The sequence below is a fragment of the Chionomys nivalis genome, chromosome 24 (assembly GCF_950005125.1).
Source record: "Chionomys nivalis chromosome 24, mChiNiv1.1, whole genome shotgun sequence".
Taxonomy (NCBI): domain Eukaryota; kingdom Metazoa; phylum Chordata; class Mammalia; order Rodentia; family Cricetidae; genus Chionomys; species Chionomys nivalis.
The window spans coordinates 43,204,125-43,219,525 of NC_080109.1; the positions used below are offsets into that span (position 1 = coordinate 43,204,125).

At 45.0% G+C, this 15,401-nt stretch overlaps 1 protein-coding gene across 6 annotated transcripts in view; it reads right to left on the bottom strand.

The window, feature by feature from the left end:
* Tnik (TRAF2 and NCK interacting kinase) overlaps positions 1–15,166 on the bottom strand; it is a 385,833-nt gene extending 370,667 nt beyond the window's left edge. For all 6 annotated transcript variants that reach the window (XM_057756804.1, XM_057756803.1, XM_057756801.1 and 3 more), the window contains exon 1: positions 14,769–15,166. In XM_057756804.1, the coding sequence (XP_057612787.1) occupies positions 14,769–14,825 (57 nt within the window). In that variant the 5' untranslated portion in view covers positions 14,826–15,166. The remainder of the gene's footprint in view (positions 1–14,768) is intronic.
* Positions 15,167–15,401: the final 235 nt, after the last annotated feature.

The following is a 15,401-nucleotide window of genomic DNA, read 5'->3' on the forward strand; positions in this document are numbered from 1 at the left end:
CTCTCTTGCCCAGTTCAGAATCCTCTGCCGAAAAGATGGTGCCACTCACAGGGGTGTGTTTTATCACATCCATTAGTTTAATCAAAATAGCACCTCACAGACACGCCACAGGTCAACGTCGTCTACACGATTCCTAATAGAGATCCCCCTTCACAGGTGAAGCTAGGCTGGGTCAAGTAGACAATTAACAACCATCACAGTCTGCAAATAGAAGTAAGGTCAAGAACATATAAGTATTGATTGATTGATTGATTTTTGTGTGTATGAGTATATATATGTGCATATGAACATGTACACATGGCTGTAGAGGTCAAAGGGCAACTTTCAAGAGCCAATTCACTCTTTCCACCATGTGGGTTCCAGGGTTGAACTCTGGTCAGATTAGCAACAAGTACCTTGACTCACTGAGTTATATTGCTGGCCCAGGATTCCACCCCGCCCCTTCACTCTTTGGCTTCTAGGCAAATGCCAATACCTACTGGGGCTTTAAATTAAATCCACATTTCCATGCAGAGATTGACACCAAAAGGTTCCATCTCTTTGAGCAAGAGAGGCTAGGGTTTTTCTGTGTCTTGAATAAACTCATCAGTTAAAATAACATTGTCAGGGAGATGGCTCAGTCAGTAAGGTACTTAGTGCCTGCTCTGCCCCCATGACCATCTGAGTTTAATTCCCAGAATCCCAGACAAAGCCAGGCCTGGTGGCGTGCATTTGTACCGCCGGAACTGGGGCGGTGGGAACAGGAGGATACCTAGCAACAGTCGATCATCAGCCTAGCTGATCATCTAGCTGAATTTGTGAGCTTCAGATTCAGTGAGAGAGCATGTCACAAAACATAAGGTGGGAAGATTCCCTCCACACACTTACACACATACCCCCGCACACAAATCCACACACCTGACTATAGCACGAATACACACACACACACACACGCACACGCACACGCACACGCACTACAAGTAAAGTGGGAGTAGGAATAAATCACAGTGTATAGGACACCATTTCCTGAGATTCTGCCACAGCTGAGATCTCTGAGACTGCTGGGTAAGCTGCACAGGCCCTTGTTCTGCTCACTATCCAATTCAGCAAACTTGAGTTATACCTACAAGGAGACAGTACTTAGACCCGTGTCCTACATAGTGATACGTATTTAACACAGTCAAGCAGGAGACGTTAGAGGTGTTTCCGGGTTTTTTGATGCATTTCTTTATGATGTAGCTTACTGTGCCATTTCTTCTGTTACCACCAGACAGAAATTACTAAACCCCAGGACACAACCACGCCTCAGTGCCCTTCATTACTTCATCTGACTTACTACAGCAGCTTGATCTTGGGCCAGGGCACACACTAGAATGGAGGACCTCGTTTTTAAATTCATGTTGTTTGTGTTCCCGAACTCTGAGGACCAAAGTCACAGTTGATATGAGTCTTGACATGAGCAGATCATTCCAACTAGCTGGGTCAAGCAAGGGCACTGAGAGAGCATCCCCGAACACCCCACTCTCTAAGCGCCTAGCGTGGCATTGCTTTCCAAAACACAGTTAGCACCAACTCCCAACTCTCTCATGGTTCTGTTCTGGATTTAACTGCATTTTCTATCCAGATTATAATCAGAGAGGGTGTTTAATTGGATAATGTTCGCGACTACTTTGAAGATATAAAGTACCCCACAAATGCTAAATATTATTATTATTGTTTAAATACAGTTTGCAATTACTGCTTACAGCCCATCCTACCCACTTCCCTGCTGTAACTTGATTACAGGCAGCTCCGAAATACCTAGAGGTAAATTGATGAAACCGCGGCCATGTGAAGCCCTGCATTTTACCCCGGGCATAGATAATTTGTAGGTATTTTAAGGCGAGGGATGGCTCATAAAATTGAGTAAATCAAAGCAATTGGCCCCGCAAGACTGACAGCCATAGAGTTGTTTCAGTTTTAATAGTTTCGTATTTAAAGACCAGGTGGAGTATCAGGGTGGACTCCAGAATGCAAGCTCTCTCTCTCCTTCTCTCTCTTTGTCTTTCTCTCTCTCTCTGTCTCTCTCTCCATCTCTGTCTCCCTCTCTCTTCTCCATCTTCTACTTTTCTCCTTGTTACCGTTTTTTTTTTTTTTTCTTGCAGTGCTGATGATCAAACCCATGCCCTTACCTGGGACAAATTCTCCACCTAAAGTGTGTTCTAAACCTTCTACTGTAATCTTCCAATACCTAAGTTCTTATTTTAAAAACGTTATAACCAAAGATTTTAAGTCACTACCTGGGAGCTAACGCCCTGAAAACAGCCGCTGTCCTCTGCTGACTTCCGGCTCATTTGTGATCTTGTGTCAAACCTCCAGATGCTTTCCCCAGTTCCTGACCCCAGAGGACAAAACTGTGAGTCTGACACGACAAATCATCTAAAGCAAACTTGCTTGAGCATTTCCCAAACATGGCCTATTTGCTGTGAACAGCTCCTTTGCGTGCTGCACAGGGAGGGTAGTGCTAATCCTAAAAGAACGTAAGCTGTGTGATCAGGTTGGCGTTCTGGGTTGATGTTGGATAAAATAGCTGCATCATAAGGAAGAAACTTCTGGAAAATGATTCCTAACAGCACCACTATGTCCTCAAAGATGAAACATGTATGCAATACTGAGGCTAAGCTCCAAGTTCTTCAACTAGTTCTGACCTCATGACCACGGTCATCCATAAAATGACAGCCAAGTGGGTCCCAGTGTGGGAGTGACTTTGGAGCCCCTAGTTAGTCATATTCTCAGTCATTTGGCAGCTCTGCGACTTTCCTGTGGTAAATTAATTGGTTTTTCTAAAGTTTTCATATCTGTTTGCAGATGATACTATATACATACTAGGAAACTGGAAAGGGATTTAGCAAGGTTGAGAACTTCCATACTTTTAACCTAAATTACACTTCCAAGAAATTACTCTATGGAAAGGGATGCACAGAAAAATTTATTTATAAAAATTCTTATAAAATAATATTTATAAGGATTTAAAAGTTTGAAACAGCCTCAAACTTTGTCAATAGAAATATTACAATACATTTTAGCCATAAAATTCTAAATAGTCTAAAAATATGAGTAGAAAATCAAACATTGATTAAAAGACTACTATAAACTAAACATTTTGGTCTTTATAACAATTCTAGATATGACTCTTTAAGATGAATACTAAAATCTTTATAAATAAAATGATATGATTTCAAAATCATATGGAAAATGAAATGGTTAGGAGCTTTGGAGAAACAAGATCAGCCATGAGGAATGTTAAAGACAGAGATACTTGTCAACTTGATGTGTGTGTTTTCTTAATAAGAGTGTTTTTGAGATTTAATTCAAACTGCATAAAATTTTCTCTCTTGAAGTACACAGTGACTTTTACTGTATTTACATAGGGGAATAGGAATGGGACCATTTAGGCCATGGGCAGTCACTCCCTCCCCCCATCAGCTCCAGCAACCATTAAATCCCTTTATTTCTCCATGAACTTCCCCAGTCTGGAAATTTCTCAGAAATGCAGTCATACAACAGGTGTTGTGGATTCTTTCACTAGGCTAATGTCCAGCCATGTGGTAGCACAAATCAGCGCTTTCTTTTATTACCTGTGGCTAGTCCCTCACACGGTGTTCCACTTTGCTCTCTGTTGCTCTGATAGTCCATGATCAAAGGCAACTTAGGGGAAAACATGGTTTATTAGACTGACAGTTCTGGGTCATGGTTCATTACTGAGGGACGCTAAGGCAGGCACTCAACCAGAAGCCATGGTCTAGTTGCTGGCTCATGCTTTCTTACACATGGGTTTCCAGACCTATTGTCTAGGGATGGAACTGCCCACAATACCCATTGTAGGTCGCCTCACATCAATCTTCAATCAAGACAGGCATGTCCACAAGCCAGTCTGATCTGGGACATCCCTCAATTTAAGTTCCCTCTTCCCTGATGGCTCTAGGCTGAGTCAAGCTGACAATGAAAAGCTATGCACAAATGATAAACTGTATATTACTTATTCATTAAGTGATAGGAGATTAGCTTCCTTCTTAGAGCTACATTAAAGATCCATACATATTTTAATATGAATATGTGTTTTAACTTGAGCATATACTAGAAGTAGATTGTTGAGTTAAATTATAAGTTAGCATTTTGAGAAACTGCCCAATATTTTCCAAGTGCTATTTATGCCTGAATTCTGCTGATTTTATGTAACTTTAAAATACCCTAAGTAATATCTTAGTTAGTGTTTTTTTTTCGATTTTCGAGACAGGGTTTCTCCGTAGCGTTTTTGGTTCCTGTCCTAGAACTAGCTCTTCTAGACCAGGCTGGCCTCGAACTCACAGAGATCCACCTGCCTCTGCCTCCTGAGTGCTGGGATTAAAGGTGTGCGCCTAACACCACCCAGCTTCTTAGTTAGTGTTTCTATTGTTGGCAATTCTCATAGATGAAAACATTTAATTAGGGTTGGCTTACAGGTTCAGAGATTTAGTTCACTATCATGGCAGGAAGCATGGTAGCACACATGGTGCTGGAGAAAAAGCCAAGAGTTCTATCTACATCTGGATCAGCAGAAAGCAGGAAGAAAGACACTGGGCCTGGCTTGAGCATTTGAATCCTCAAAGCTCACCCACAGTGATACACTTCCTCCAACAAGGCCACGCCTACTCCAACAAGGCCACACCTCCTAATAGTGCGGCTCCCTAGGAGCCTATGGGGGCCATTTTCATTCAAACCTATACAAGGATTGTTTTTAAATCATCTAGAGACAATCATCAATAGCATGGGGAAAGCTTGATTACTAACTTTGTTTGCTTGCTTGTTTTGCATGTGAGGAATTGAGTGTCTTGCCTGCACTCTACCAGTGCACTATATCCTCAGTCATCTTTTTATTTTTTTATTTTGAAACACAATCTCTCTCCAAGCTACCCATGCTGGCCTTGAACTCAGTTTGTAGCTCAGGCAGACTTTGAATTCACAATCATGTTGCCCCAGCCTTCCAAGTAACTGAGCTTACAGGCCTAAACCATGAGGCCCTGATGACATCTAAGTTTACTTAACAGGTTACAGCTAATACACAAAATATAATCTTAATTCTTTTAAAGCTTTTTATTCAGCTATACGTAGAGAAAATTACTAATCTGTATATCAGAGATTATCATGCAAACCAAATGGAACCTCTTTCTGCTTGTTCATTGTTGCAAAATTTTCTGTAGTGACCATGAGTTGCTTTAATGATGATATGAAGAGAAGGAGTTGCTTCTTTAACAATTCAGCAGTCTTTGTTCACGTTTAGTCTGCATTTGGGGACACTGGAATCCTGAACCATCCTGCTCACACACGAGCTTGACTGCCACACATATTTCAAGCTCTTAAAGTTAGATTCTCTTGGCACAAAAATATTAGCTATCATTCATGTAATGAGTTTCTTTCTCACTTATGCAATGAGGTAGACAGGATCCAGAACCTTGCTCACACTAAGCAAGCCCCCTACTACTGAAGCACATGTCCCCAGGTCCCCAACTTCCTTTGTTTTAAGATAAGAAGTCTCTGATGTGTCCAGACTGGGCTTTTTAATCATTCTGTCTTAGCCTCCTGGCCTGTGAGCTTACACTGTATAGGTAGTTACTGACAATATGGTTAACATAACTGTGTTTTCCTCTATCCCATAGTTACACAGACATGACCACTTAACAATTAAGATGTTTTATTTCTACACAAAAACAACTTTGCCAGCATCTTTGTAGCCACACTTTTCCAAGTTTATTTTTGGACTGTAGGAAAAATAGATTCTCTAAGATGACCCGGAAATTAGCAAACCAGTTGAGTGATGTAGAATAACAAGATCCCAGCTCTGCTTGTGAGGCTTCATCCTACAAGAGAAGAATCTCCTCTGAGCTCCAGCACCTACTTACAAAAAAGGTAAGCCGCATCACTAAGCACTAGATAGGAAGATTGATGGACAGATGTGTAAACAGATATCCAAACACAATCATCCCTGGGTTTTCCTTTCATACCTCCTTAGTTCAATGATTCAGTGGCTTTATCTTGTGTTCTACTTTTACCAGAAACTGGCACACAATTATTCTGGATGTGTGAGGCAACATGAGTAAATCTGATCCTTTACACACAAAATAATTAACTTCACAAATTGGACAACACTTACTTACTGAGTATTTATCGTGTGTCCTGTGTCAGACAAAGCTCTAAACACCAGGAATGATACATACGGCAAACTCTCTTTGGAAGCAAAGCTTCTGACCCAGTGGGGTCCACATATTTTTTTTGATTCTAAATAGTTGTAATTGCTTTAAAGACAATATAACCCTGAGTAAAATAGTCAAAGATGGAGTGACTATGAGATGTGTAGCAAAGACCTGCCTCTTGGGCAGCACATTGCTCTCACAATCTGAAGAGATAACCCGTCAAAGGAATCCTCTGTGCTAGGCAGTCTCTGGAAGACATGTGGTGATGCTTGGCTCTGGCAATGTGACTCCATGCAGGGGAGTCCATCCTCACTGACTGGGGCTAACCTGAATTACAGGCGAGAGAGCAGGAAGTCCTGATGTATGACTTCCAAGATTACATCATAAAAGACTGTTGCTTTTGTCTTGTCTACTGAGCCTACACTCTCTGGAAAAAGTTGTTACCATGTCACAAGGATGCTCCAGCGTGACACCATAAGTCTTTCTATTGCCTTGATGAAGACCATCACCAAAAGCAGATTTGGGGAGGAAAGGGTTTCTTTGGCATACATATCCTGAGTCCACTGAAGGAAAGCAAGGCAATGCTTGAAGGACAAGGCCGAGAAGAACACTGCATACTGGCTTGCACCCCAGATTTGCTCGTCTGCTTTCCTACATCATCCAAGACCTCCAACCTGAATGTGGCACTACCTCCAAGGATCTGGGGCCCGCTAACATCAATTTAAATCAAGAAAATGCCCTACAGACTTACCTATAGGAATGATTTCCTCCTCCCAGAAATATCTAGATTTGTGTCAAGATGACAAAAGTCAACCAGTACAGACCTCCCACCCTCTCCCAATCCCCTTCCACCCATTTCTATCTTCGTCAGGATAAATATTCAAGGTCATTTTACAGTGACTTCCCAGATATAAAACCCTTCCTACCTGTTATTATTTTTCAATGAAGATTGCTGTCCTAAATATCACAAGGATGTTTTTTAAAAAAACTAAAAACACTTTGGTGTGAGCATGTGCATGCATGCAAGTGTACATGCAAGCGCACACATGCACACACACACACACATGTGCACACACCAGCCTTTAGATTCTAACACTCAGAATATGAAATCTCTCATTGAAGCAATTTTCGCAATAAGAAAATTCTAGAAAGAAGGACTCTCCTACACAGGACTTGTCATTGTATTTCTCATGATTACTGTTTCGGAAATGGCACTGTATGTAACAGGCATCCATTGGAGCTGTACCCTCCATAAAAGGCATCCCCTAGAGTCATGCCACCTACGGGGTGTAATTGAATGCATGTTCCCTGAGGCTGTGCTGTGGCCAGCATGAGACTGCTTTTCTGGAGTTTCTGTATCTTCTGCAGCAGCACCACCTCCAGACCCTCTATAGGACTGTTCATGTATATTTGTGAATATGGTGTTTATTGTTTTGTTGTGTGGAAACTCCTGGAGGTAATCCCCAGGGAGATCCAACATTCCCTGCTCTGAGGAAGCTCACTGTCCAGTAGCTGTAATCTAGTAAGGCACATCCTGAGTATTTTGAAAGAGGCATTTGGTCAGATCTGTAAGTGTCAGAGAGAATGTGTACTTGAGAAAAAACAAGAACAATTGTTTGGAAGTAGTAGCCGGTGTATGTTTATTCTTGAAAGGCAATAAGGTAGGATGTGCCCTAAAGGCATCCATCAGGTGAAAGAACTGTTCTCTGTGTCAGTAGGAAGCTGGGTATTAGAATGAAGGGCTGTGGTGGTAAACCCAGTTGAATGGCAATTAGTTTAGACACCTTTGCTCCATAGGCTAAAAAGTCAGGCAAGGCCTGGTAAAAAAGGGATGACCAGAAAGAAAACACACTTTAAAAGACAGATGTGGCTACCATGAAGGGGCTGGTCAGAGGAAGGCTGGGGGTAAAGACTAGGAAGTGGGACTTGTCATGAGTGTTGCCCAGGGAAGAGTCATTACAAAAGCCACAGAGAAGAGTGGACACAAGCAGATTCAACAATAGATATTCAGAATATTTATACTTGGAGTGAAGGAAAATATGTCTTCTGGATTCAGGGTATCTTGGGACAGCTGAGCTCAGTCTGGATAAGTAAGAAGAGATAGGGGCATTATCTCTTTCTGAAGGCAGCAAACTTTCAATCAAAGTGGAAGAAACCATTCCCCAGTTTCTCTAAATTTCCCCATAAAAACTTCACATTTGTACACACAGAAGAACATTTAAGTAACTAATACCATGGAGATTTTCTTGAAATTTTCATCATACTGCTAACAAACTAGCTTAGATTTCTTTCTAAGAGAACTACACCCTGCCCCCCAGGATGGAAGCAGCAATGTGACATTCAGGCAGCTCTCAGACTCTAGGTATCCCAAATTCCGTCAGAAGCACAGCGAATGGCTGCATCCAGGTGGGCATGGACACCAGGATTCCATCACAGCAGCCCTGGAAGGCTGCTCCTATTCAAAGGAGAGTGGTGTCAAGGCAAGAAGGGCATGAACTCATTCCAGAGCAGAAGGAAGAAAGGGCCAATGAGCAAGACTCAAAATGATAAGCTTTCAAAGGGCCTTAGAGATAAGGGGATGGGGAAGGATGCCTGATAGAGACAAAGCATCTGAAACTCTTTCCTCGATGAAATAAACCATGACCTTCTAAGAAGATAATTATGCAAACAGCAAAAATCAAGACTTGTATTAGACATTGTATTAAAGATTAATCCTGTTAATAATGAATACTAAAAATGTTTGATTATTCCACTGATGTCCTGCTAACTATTGTTGCACCCTTTTTCTTTTCTTTTAGATCCATTGGTGTTTCAACTGCCTGCATGTCTGTGTGAGGGTGTCAGGTCCCGTGGAACTAGAGTTACAAACAGTCATAAGCTGCCATGTGGGTGCTGGGAATTGAACTCAGATACTCTGGAAGAGCAGCCAGTGCTCTTTATAACAGAGCCATCTCTCCAGCCCTTGCTGCACCCTGTCTTATTAGGAGGCCATGTTGTTGCAAAGAAGATATCTTTCAACGTCTTGGGAAAACAACAAACTCATCAAGAGGGAAACTGCTGTGCCCCTGCCATCTTAGGATAATGTTCTCAATCCATGCAACTTTACAAAAATCCTATTTCAGACCAAATTTAATTAAGTGCTCTGGGGTAATGAATTAATAATGTTTCAAGAATTCTCTGAGACCCAAGAGACCCCTGGCCAGCTTTTAAGCACTGGGCTATTAGAGCATCATTTTTAAGTGTCCACCCCATTCCATTCCCTCTGCAAAAGAAAAAGTATGAAAAGATACGGCATAGTAAAGGTGTTTGCACTTAAATAATGGGTCATCCACACAGAATAGGAGAAAAGACAAGAAAGAGAAATTGTTTTCATAAATAAGGCCAATGACTGATACTAGTCTAGAAACATAGTAATCTTTAAAAGGCTTCTGGGTGTCCTTTCTCCTCTGGAATGGAAATTTATTTTCGAACCAAACTCAATCGAGGACCTGAGAGATGTGTACAAGGCTACATGAGCACATAAGCTAGTAGTCTGTCTCAATGCTATTGAAAGAGGCACCTTCAATGAAGAACACTGAGGATGAAACCTGATAGCAACCTGTGGCCCCTACAGGCATGGACACATGTGCACTCACATACAGTCAAAAGATGTGCCTTCTAAACCAGACATAGTGGCACACACCCGTAATCCCAGCACTCAGGAGGCTAAGGCGGATGTATTTGCAGTTAAGGCCAGTTTAGGCTACAAAATGAGTTCCACACTATCCTTGGCTGTTTCTTAACAACCTGTCCCAAAAACCAAAACAAACAAAAAACATCCTTCTGCATTTTCTACTAGGTGCAGTCACTGGGATCAAATGTTGGTGAGCCTGAGTTACCAATAAAATTCTATCTAATGACATATTTGCATGTTTCTTTGTGACTTAAATGCTTTGCCCTAAAGTATTTGATTTTAGAATCCAGGGTAATGAAGACAAATGGTTGATATTCCATCTTTGTCCTGTGACACCTAAGTGGCATAACCCAAATCACAGAACTTATAGGATATGCACAGAGAATCCAGAAGCTTGTGACCATTCCCCCTCACTCACTCATGCATTCATTCATGCATACACTCATCCATTCATTCACCCATCCAATCATTTCTTTAATTAATGAGGCATCTAAATTCAAATGACTCTATGGCCCTTGACAAACCTCTTATGAGGAGGCAAGAAGTAAACCTCACACACCTTGTAACACAGGCATGAAGACTGCAGTCAAGACATGCGTGCAAGCTTTCCGAATGAGATTATTTTTCCAATCTGGGTGTTGATGGAGAGAAAAATGGCTAGGGACTGGAGAGATGGTCCAGTTGGTCAGGTGCTTCCCACACAAGCATAAGGACCTGAGTTTGGATCCCCAGCAGCCTCACACTAAAAAGCTGTCTGCCGCAGTGATGGAAATGGGGGTAGAGCGGAAGCAGGAAGATTCCTGGGACTTTGTGACAAGCTAGCATTGCTCCATCAGTGGGATTCAGGTCTAGTGAGAGCAGAGGGGGCCTGGGGAGCTGCACTTTCAGAGGACCCGGGTTCAGTTCTCACGTGACAACTCACAACCATCTGTAACTCCAGTTCCAGGGGATCAGACACCCACTTTTGGCCTCTGCAAGGTCCCAGAAGGCACATTGTGCACGGGCATACATGAATATAAAAAAAATTTAATTATAAAAAAAAGAAGGTACAGAAAAATAGAGGATGTCACCTGACCTCAACTTCTGGCCTTTCCAATCACATGCACACACACACACCTGCATGACACCTGTTCACATGCATATATCAGCTTACATTTGCTTACACTGCAAACACATATGGGGAAGAGAAGAGAAGGAGGAGAGAGAATGGCTACGCCAGAAAGTCATGGAGGGGTGGAGAAAGGTGAGCTTAATTTTGTCTAATTTTTTTCAAGTAGAGAAGTATGCCTGAGTCCTGCCCCAAGCTGAAAGTATGGGGTCAGTGCCCTGATCTTGAATAGCTGACACCGTGGGACAAGCTGAAGAGCATCCATGTGCTCCAGTTCAGAAACATAATAATGTCCAAAAAGCTTTCAGGGTTGAGCTCCCCTCATAGGCGACAGAGCATCATGGGGGATAATTTCATCTGCTAATAATACAGGGATGTCTGAAGCAGGCATGACTCAAGCCCAGGTCTGAATAAGGGGATTGTCTGCAGTAGTCCTTGTGTGTGTGTATACACATTTTCATATACCACATGCTATGTCGATAATACTATATATAATATCCGCATCTACAGCCACTGTACAAAGCAGCCATGGAGGCCAGAAAGCTCACACACAGAGTAATGTGTGTGTCTGGACGGACCCCTTGGGACATGTTCAGATGGAGACAGGCTACTGAGAGAAGCTGTCCATGCAGGACAACCATCTGTCCTGCGTGATTTAGATTGCCATTTGCCTGCAAAGAAGGGACTGGAAGAAGGCTAGACAGATAAATTCCAAAGGTGCCTAATAGCTCTGGTCATTCGCATTGATAAGTTCTCGAGCAGGTTTTCCATTTTCAAGAAAAGAATATTCCTTGACCCTGATCAAATGGCTTCTCTTGCCCCCTGCTCCAAGCAGAAAATATTTCATTGATTTCCTTTTCAAGTATAAATAATACACCTCGGAAGACAGAGGAGTCGGGAACCATTGGTTCTCTCCTTCAGCTACTTTTATCTCCCCTTTGGCTGTGTGACCTTGGACAACAGATTTCACCTCTCTGGGCTTCAGTCTCCCAAAGGATACACGAAGGGAAGGGTCCCGTGTTCTCCAGATCTCTTCTGGTTTCCGGCTATGAAACAGCGCCCGACCCAACACCCGAGATCTAGCTGAGCTTTAGGAGCTCTGAGATGAGGAGTCAATAAATTGAATTCTGATAATCTGTTTCCTAATGAGAGACCCCACTTCATTCACATGCACAAAACAAAACAAATAAACAACAACAACAACAACCCAAATCTTGCAGAATTTAAATGATAGGGATTGATGCTGGTTGCTCTGGTTTGAATTAAGCATTGTTCCTATTTGGGGGAATTTTAGACAGGGCCCAGTCTGGGATCACTGGCTGAGAACAATGAGCCCCCAAAGTCAGAAGGAGAAAGGCCTCTCTAGACAGGAGCTGCTTTTAACCACCAAGCCCAGGGTTTACAAAGAGCATTGATTGTGTACATTAAAGAGCCACAGGATCATGGAGGGACTGGCAGGCTGATTCACTGACCTTGCCTGCATCTCAGGGGTCAGGCCTTTCCTCAGGAGGTGCTCGCTTTCAGGCTTAACTGCAAGCTTAGGAACCAGCAATCTCCAAATCTGGGGAGCCAGCCACCATCTATGCTCTGATGTGTATGTGGCCCACCCACTAGCCCTGGGAGAGAAACCTACCTGCACACCTCACCCACCACAAGACTGCCTGAAGAGCCCAGGCCTGCTGAGTACAACTGTCTGCCCATCTGTATAAATCTTCCAGCCAGCAGCTCCCCAAGCCCTGGGAGTAGCTGTTGTCCTAGCTCTTTGCATACCCTAGTGCAGGCAGAGAACTCATTGAGGTTCCTGGGTGACAAAGAGCAATCCCAGTGAATCATGCAAAGCTGTCTGTTCCAAATACAGGTTACAGGGCACAGGTCTCCCTGAGTGGGAATCCAGTAGCTTTGATGACAGGTTCTGTACTTGGCATCTCAGAAAAGCTTGCCCACAGAAGCCAGTCTCCCCCTCCCCCCCAACTTAAAAATCACGTCAGGGAGAATGATGCTAAGATTCTGCCTCAGGTGAATCACAAGCCTGGCTCATTGTTCAGGTCGCTACCTCTTAGCCACTCCTCCTTCCTCAAGTCTGGGTTCACCTGGTCAACTCACCCTCAGCAACTCCCAGCTCCAAGCAGAGCAGAAGAGCAGGCAGTGGGTAAAAGGGAGTTATACATGCACTTGTCCTAAGCTCCCTCTCTGTTCCCAGCCCCCACACTTAGCTGCCCACTGGTTCCTGATGTGGCCTTTGGGCATTAGAGGAACAGACGGCGTACTGTACTCAGGCATGAATGAGCCTTTGCTGCTCCACTATCGCCGCAGCCCGTTTCAAAGGGCAGTCAGTACTCAACCTGAGCACTGCCTCTCTGAATCCTCACCTCCCTGGACCAAAAGATAAGGAAAGGGCCAAGGAGTCAAGGTGTGGGCGGGCGGCAAAGAGGCTCACAGAGCCCGAAGAAAAGTATCACTTCGATCGACAGGTAACTAGCTTTTTAAAACGTCTGTGGAGAAAGAGGTAAGGGCAGGAAACACAGGTAAATGGCCCCGAGATTTAGCATCAGCCCAACAGTGTGTTCCTGAGGACCACTGGCCTTCCACCCATACTGGCAGTCGGTGACGTGACACCATCCCTTCAGTCTCAGATACCCTCCGGGCATCAAGCAGATGCACTTGTTCTTTATTTTATTTTTAGTTCGGGAGAGGAAGAAACTAGTACTGAGACTGGTGTTCAGTCTTTCTCAGATCCCCGCTGCTGCCACCGCCACCACCCCTTCTTACCCCCTTCCTGGCAGGCAGTATCTAATTAAAATGGCAAGAGCGTTAGGCTCCCTTCCCCGAAGGAGTGTGCTGGGATTAGGGGTGGGGGTGGGGAAGCGTCGAGGCTGCAAAGGGATTCCTGGCAGTATGAGCTCCAAACAACAGCAAAATGGATTCTAGATCAGTAAAGTCTTATTCAATACAATGGAACCGACGTCTGAGGTGTTTCGGGAGAAGATAGAGGCAGAGCGGCAGAGCTGGGGGAAGGGAAGGTGTTCTACAAAGGACTGGTCACAGACCCGGGAAACACACACACATAACACACCCACGCGCACACACACACCACTCACACACAGTCTCTCCAGGGAGTTCCGGTGTGGTAAGGAGAAGCTGCTAAGGCGTCCCTTTCACCTGCTGAAGTTCAGCCATAAAACTGAAAGGTCACAGTCACCGAGTTAGAAAGGCATGGGCAGGGTTGAGTTCAAACCGTAGCTAAAGGTGAGTGTAGCCTGGCGTTTAGGGAAGCGCCGAGCCTGAGCCCCCGCACCGGAGACAGAACCCGGGAGGGGAGTCAGTTGCCATCTACCAGACCAGCCCGGAACAGCAATTACTGCCCTCTTGGAGCGGCAGGGTCAGCTGGTGGGGACAGCTAGACTCACGATGGCATCTTGCAGGTAGCTGGTAAACCTGAGGGACCAGCGCCTTTATTCTTGAGGAGATTCTTTTTTGCAGCAAGGAGCAGTCGGGTCTCGCGCCTTGGCAGGAGATGGTTGCTCGGGTACACACACACACACACACACACACACACACACGCCTTTCATGCAATTCTCTTACACCGACCGAAGATGAAACTGACATAAGCTCCACCGGCTTCCTTGCGGAGCCTCGGGAAGAGCCAAGCAGCACAAGGGCAGCCCAGCCTCTGCTGTAGGGGTAGAGGCTCAGCCTAGGACCCCATCAGCTGCCCCGGAATCAGAACAGGAAACCAGGGAACGTTCCCTCGCCCAGCCTCAGACCATTAGAAAGAAAGGAAAAAACACGTTCTGCTCACCCTCAGGGCGGAGAGATCGATTTCATCCAGGCTGCGAGCTGGGGAGTCGCTCGCCATGTCGACTCTTCGCGGGAGAAATGGACCAAACCAGCCCGAGGAGTCTGCCTTTGGCAAGTCCACCCTGGTCTATTTCGCTCGCGTCCTCATGCGGCTGTCCGCCAGAGAGGCCCGGGGCCCAGCCTCCCCCGCCCACCCGGGCCCCCAACCAGAGTCGGATTCCGATCTTCTGTGAGCGTCGATCCGCTGGTTCCCGGAGCCCGACCTGCGCGGACCTCCAAGCCCGGAGCCGCGGTGCGTGTGGGCTGCGCGCCCTGATCGGCTAAGGGCGCTGGGGCTGCGTGGGTGTATTTAAATGGGACATGCTTCTTTGCTTGTGCGTGGATGGCGGCTGCATTGGCTGTTATAATGAGACATATCAACTCCTCCACTCAGCTGGGGGGGTGGGGGTGGAGAACCACACAGAACTGTCTATCACCGCTTCCTGGGAGGAGTGGGGGGGGGGGGGCGGAGGCGTGGTCTCCGACTGGGGAGAGGCCGCGCTTCCTGACCGGGTCCCTCCGCACTAGCCAGGGAGGGGGAGGGGCGCGCACCCTTTCCGCCCCTGCTTTTGCGGGTTAATAGTACTGAATCGGA